The 6,513-nt window shown below is 42.0% G+C and overlaps 1 protein-coding gene across 1 annotated transcript in view; it reads right to left on the bottom strand.

Annotated features, from left to right (window-relative positions):
* The window catches only part of LOC103396867 (scavenger receptor class F member 2-like), a 26,833-nt gene that overhangs the window by 8,611 nt on the left and 11,709 nt on the right, over positions 1-6,513 (bottom strand). The window contains exons 6-9 of the mRNA XM_017042702.2: positions 4,189-4,317; positions 3,872-3,975; positions 997-1,111; positions 446-543 (exon numbers count right to left, since the gene is read on the bottom strand). Of these exons, the coding sequence (XP_016898191.1) occupies positions 446-543; positions 997-1,111; positions 3,872-3,975; positions 4,189-4,317 (446 nt within the window). The remainder of the gene's footprint in view (positions 1-445; positions 544-996; positions 1,112-3,871; positions 3,976-4,188; positions 4,318-6,513) is intronic.

The following is a 6,513-nucleotide window of genomic DNA, read 5'->3' as shown; positions in this document are numbered from 1 at the left end:
GGAAACGAGCAAAGCAAATGGAAGAAGAGAAAATAATCTCCAGTTTAGGGTTGTAATAATATGAACACTGAGGGTGTCTGAGGGTGCCAAGAATAATAAGGGGCTTTAAAACCAGTGCATTCCTTTCAAATGAAACCCAACACTTGCCTGGCAGCCACCACACACTCATCAACCATGTTCACCATCCACACAGCCTGAATGACTGGGATGCTCGCTCTGATTGCCACTCATCTGCCCCAGCGTCATGGCTGCAAGTTTAGGTTCTCATTTTCCCTGAAATCTCCACAGAGCTGTCATGGCGTCTGTAAGCTTCCAACCAAACCCCGGCTCTTAGCTGCAGCTCCAGCAGACAGTGTTGCACAAGCGCAGGAGAAACAGATTACATAAAAGTAAAGCTGCTTCCGCCAGCACTGCAGTGGGACATGAGAAGGAATTCGGGGCTTACCAACTACTTTTGGCAGTTTCTGTCGTCTCAGTGGAATACGGGGAAGTTTTGTGCTGATTCGGCTAAATCGTCCACACAGGATCCGCTTGGCTTTTTTGCTGTTGGTAGAGTTATCTTGGTTAGGACTGAAAAGGGATGATGCCATGGAAATCCAAATGAATCGTTCAGAGGGAGGCTCATTAACCCTGGTTCGCTGCCTCAGCAGTGGGCTCGCTAGCTGCCCATACGCTAGTCAAATGTCAATGTACTGAAAAATACAGTGTAGGTTTGCTCATTTAAAAACAAAATACATGTCGTATATCTTTTATATATTTACATACATATATACATACATATGTAAATACATACATATATAAATACATACATATATACATATATACATATATACATATATACATACATACATATATACATATGTACATATATACATATATATATTGTCATTTACGTTTTCAGTAAAGTTCAGTTGTTTTTTTCTTTAGCTTTCTAAAAAAAATGAGCCTCCATCATGGATCAGATTAGGGAAAAGAAGATTGACATCAGTTACTGACTTGTGGTCGTCCTTGTGGCGACACAAGCAGCAGCAGAACAACAGGGAGAGCAGGACAATCGGTAAGAAGAAGACCAGGGTTCCAGCTGCAATCACTCCCATCCTCTGGTTAGCCTCTGGAAAATAGGGCATTAAAACATTATTGTTGTTTGAGATTTTGAGATTGAAAAAAAAAAAACAAGTTTCTCCTCAAAACCTCCGTAGCAGAGATCCAGACTCAGAGAGTGCAGCTTCAGCAAAACGTGTCACATTAATGCGGGGGAGTTTAGGAAACGCCTAAAAAAGACATTTCTTTTTTAACTATGCAATGGTTTTAAGCAGAACAATTTTTCCACAGATCGTCAGCAGGGGTGTGTGTAAGTGGGAGGGGAAGTCACGTGCATAACAAAACACAATGAAGTTAATCGTATATATTACTTTAATAATAACATACATGTGGTAAATATAAAAGTACTACATACATTTAGGCTGTGAACCGACGGAGATCCTTGCTCTAAACCAGTGTTTTCCAAACTTTTTTCTGGGGACCCATATTTAAGTCATAAAACTTTACGACCTAACTACCATTATTCATAAACTCCTGAGAAACATGATGCAGGACGACTCAAATAAAATCTCTTGCGACCCATCTGAGGGTCACGACCCAGTCTTTGGGAAACAATGCTCTAAACAACATTCACTGAACAAAATTCAGGTGACTGAATGCCAGCAGGTGGCAGACTTTATGTAATTGTACTCATATGATCTTGGCTCAGGCTGCAGGAAAGAGCTGTGCCATGAGGCATGTCTGAGGAAATGAGGCTTCAAAGCTTAAAACCTATTGTACTCCAGGTACATAGTTATCAGTCTCATCTCCCACACGGCACAAACGCACTTACACTTTCATTACTGATTTCCTGCGAGCAACTTCCTCCTTTCTGTGCCTCATTACTACACAGCCGTCACCATAGGGCCATGATTCATTAGCCATTCTGCGGCTATAAGTGAGATACACGGCAGGTTATGAGTTCTGCACTGCAAGAAAATTGACAAGTAGCGCCAGCAAGATACTGTAAGTCGCAGTTTAAAATTGAGTTGTGCTGAAGATATTGACACATTCGGTTGCATCATTGAACTCTCTTTTAGCCACAGTGATGTATCATAGGCAGTAGGGGGCGCACAATTGAAATACGTATGTTTTTATCACAGACTCGTTGATTTCAGAAATGTGTACTGAAAGATTCTTGCTATGTTTCGATCTGGGTCATGGTACCAGTTGAACAATTTGGCCCTTCTCCGTTCGTGAGCAGGACACCAGTTGGAGGATTTCTTTTCCCCATAGTCACAGCACCAAAATTGAAGAAATCACCTCGTAGGTAGTCTCAGGCAAGGAATGAAGCAGCCGGTAGATGGTCGATTCGCTTAATAACAAAACGCCAAAACAAACAGGTCCAAGAGCAAAATAAAAAGACTGTAGAAGTAGTCAAGAAAATCTCGTACAACAGTTGCCAGTACACAAATTCAAGAACTAAACTTCCTAGAATAACTTCCTAGAATAACTTCCAAGAATAACTTCCAATGTATCATTAGTGGTTTACGCTTATATATCTATGTGGGGGGAGTGGTTTTTGACTTCCCGGGTGTGTGTTTAAATGTTGTAGGCCAATGGAAGACAGAGGTTAGGCCTCTTGTGGCCAATCATATTATTATTATTGTATCATGGTTGTGCCTGCAGTCACCACTGTGTGGCGCTGCTGCTGCATGATTCAGTAGTGTTGGAGGACATGTTTATGGACCTTTTGTCACTGAGTAGATGTTATCACAAAAGGAGTGGATGGAGCCTTGAGGTCAAGCAAACAACAGGGGGTTAGGTAAATCAAAGGAATGGATGGAGCCGGGATTCCCTGTAAGGATGTGGATTGGGAGTCTTCCCATTGTTCCCAAAGAGTAGAGGTGTTTTGACACAATAGGGGGTCGTCTGGAGAGTTAGTGTGAAGAGAATTTAGGAGAAATTCTCTTTGAATGTTTGGGGCTATGTGAGTGTGCTGGGAAGGCATTTGGTGTCTTAGCATCTTCCTGCTTTCAGACCCAAACCAAATGTGAAACCACTGAAATCTAACAGTACGGACCGTATTTTGGTGGGAACCTTACAAAACCCATGTAGACACCTTGAAATGTGTTGAATTTATGTGTTCCGTGATTGGCTCAGAACTCATTGTGTTCTGATTGGCTTGACTCAGATAAAATCAGTAAAATCCAATGATTTACATTACATTCAAAGGTGTTTTGAAAATCATGCGAAATGATGATGAATGGCACCGATGTCTGCTGCCTACAGTCCCATCAGACCCATGTGTACTGGACTGATGGACAGTTTGATTTATGATGTAATTGGACCTAAAGTGACAAAGACGTATGTTGACCTGCTCATCATGTCCACTATATTCCTTCAACCTCTACATCCTCCAAAAATGACTGGTCTGCTTTTCCGGCCCTGCTGCCTTCAGTCATTGTGTTCCATCCATCAGAAAAAAATACTTCCATTTAACACAATCATTGAGTCTGGAAACACTATCAAGGCTATTTTACTCTTACTTCCCCATAACACGCACTGATGTGAAAAAAAAAAAAAAACTAAAACATTTGTTGGTACTACTCACTGCCAATTATAGGACTTTTTTAGTGCTTTGGACAAGCAGTGTAAGTGCAATCTTGTTTTTAGGACAAACACTTTTAGATGGTTAGAACAATTTCACAATGCCTCTGTAGGCCAGATCTGTTTAGACTTCAAAGAAAAAACAAACAAACACTACTTTCTGTTTCTGTTCACTTCAAACCTTGAAAACATCAAGACCACAAAGCATGCAGTGGCTCTTCAGAAAAAAATATTGTCTTACGAAGATAGCAGGCTCCAGAAATGGGATCACAGCCCTTGTCGTGGCAATGGCAGGTTTGATTGCAGTTTACTCCGTACTGGCCCGGCTGACAGGTCATGTTGCAGCTTCAACATAAAGAAAAAACAAAAACACAGTAGTTTGGTGTGAGTTTCAGGGACAAACTTGTGAAACCCAAAGGAAGACCCAAGGATCAACATTACACTGCATACTACAGTACATATAATGAATTACTAGTAAATGTAACAAGTAGACACCTCCTGACCCTCATCACATACCAAAGTGTTGTCTTTTAAGTCTTGGGTTGTCAAGTTACTTACTAGGTGCCGTAGAACCCTGGGTGACACAGGCACTCTCCGGTGACCATGTGACAGATGCCATTATAACAGTGGCTGCAGTTGTTTTCACAATTCTCGCCGTAAGTGCCGTTGGGGCAGCGAACCTCACACCTACGGCACGTACAAAGAATTTCACGATCTCAGCTTTTAACAAAAAACAGTATGTTTCACTCTGTAATAGCTACACAAAGAACAGGCCGTGGAAAGAACACTTTGAAGAGGTCAATGTAACTTTAGTTTAAGACATAGTTCTTAAACCCAATGATTAGCTATGTTATATATTTTTAGTGCCAAAGCCTTGAAACAGGGGTCACGAACTATACTTGTCAGAGATGCAGAATTTCTAGACAAACACATTAGGAGCTGGAAATAAAAATCAAATTTTGGGCTAAGATTATTATTTGATGGGCCGGATTTGGCTCACGAGCCACCATTTGTTAATCACCGCCTTAGATGGTCTTGAAGCACAGTCTAAGCCACGGCCACAGGACTGTCCGATCCGGCCCACGATTGGATTCAAAAACAAACATCTGTGTTTAATAATTATAAACAAAAATGTGATTTTTATTTCATTTTATCCAGAAATATTCCGGCCCTCCGACAAATATAGTTGTTGACCCCCGATTTAAACCGTCATAAAATAGTTCCTGATCCTAAATTTTTGTGTGGTCTGATCTCAGCAGAGATACCACAAGACAAGACAAGACAAGAATGTTCCTTCAGATTAGTACACATTCCTGGTTTTCTTCTGATAAATAGAGATGAAGAGCATCCACGCTCCAGAAACGTTACTTGCAGAGTTTGATTTTACAATTTTAGCAATATATGTAGTATATATTGCTTCCGACAAGAGCATAAAGGCTCTGCAGTCCAGATCTGGTACCAATTTAAAAGGTCCGCACATGAACCAACTGACAATTCTCTGACATATTCATTTCTTACCTGTCCCCAATCCAGCCTGGGTTGCACTGTGAGCACTTCCCGTGAATGGGGTCGCAGTGGTGGCCCTCACACCTACGGCACGTACAAAGAATGTCACGATCACAGCTTTTAACAAAAAACAGTGTCTCACTCTGTAATAGCTGCACAAAGAACAGGCCATGGACCGAACACGTTGAAGAGGTTGTTAGACCAGTAACTTTAGTTTAAGGCAGTTCTTAAACTCGATGATGAGCTATGTTGTATATCCTTAGTGCCAAAGCCTTGAAACAGGAGTCACAAACTATATTAGGCAGAATTTCTAGACAGACACGTTAGGGGCCAGAAATAAAAATCAAATTTTGGGGTAAGAGTATTGTTTGATGAGCCGGATTCGGTCCACGAGCCACCAGTTGTTAATCACCACCTTAGATGGTCTTGAAGCACAGTCTAAGCCACGGCCTGTCCAATTCGTCCTACAACTGGATTCAAAAACAAACTTCTTCCTGTTCTTCTTTTTCTTTCGGCTTTGTCCCTTTTTCAGGGGTTGCCACAGCGAATCATTGATTTCCATCTCTCCCTGTTCTCCGCATCTTCTACTCTGACTCCAACTATCTGCATGTCCTCCCTCACTGCAACCATGTATCTCCTCTTTGGCCTTCCTCTTTTTCTCCTACCTGGTAGCTCCATCTTTAACATTCTTCTACCAATGTATCCACTGTCCCTCCTCTGCACATGTCCAAACCATCTCAATCTGGCTTCTCTAGCCTTTTCTCCAAACCTTCCTGTCTGTTGTCCCTCTAATGACCTCATTCCTGATCCTGTCCATTCTTGTCACTCCTAAAGATAATCTTAGCATCTTTAACTCTGCCACCTCCAGTTCCGCCTCCTGTCTTCTGCCTATTGCTACCGTCTCTAAACCATACATCATGGCTGGTCTCACCGCTGTCCTGTAAACCTTTCCCTTCACCTTAACTGACACTCTTCTACCACAGATCACTCCTGACACTTTTCTCCAGCTGTTCCATCCTTTCTGCACTCTATTCTTCACCTCTCTTCCAGTCTCCCTGCTCTGAACAGTTGATCCTAAATACCTAAACTCCTGCACCTTCACCACCTCTGCTCCTTGTAACCTCACTATTTCACTGTTCTCCCTTTCATTTACACACATATACTCTGTCTTGCTGCGGCTGACCTTCATTCCTCTTCTTTCTAATGCAAAAACCTCCACCTCTCTAGGTTCTTTTCTAGCTGCTGCCTACTCTCACTACAGATCACAATGTCATCTGCAGACAACATAGTCCATGGGGACTCCTGTCTGACCTCATCTGTCAATCTGTCCATCACCAAAGCAAACAAGAAGGGGCTCAGGGCCGATCCTTGATGTAG

This window comes from Cynoglossus semilaevis, chromosome W (assembly GCF_000523025.1).
Source record: "Cynoglossus semilaevis isolate Cse_v1.0 chromosome W, Cse_v1.0, whole genome shotgun sequence".
Taxonomy (NCBI): domain Eukaryota; kingdom Metazoa; phylum Chordata; class Actinopteri; order Pleuronectiformes; family Cynoglossidae; genus Cynoglossus; species Cynoglossus semilaevis.
Note: the sequence above shows the minus strand (reverse complement) of the source record. Positions and strands in the feature narration are given on the sequence as shown.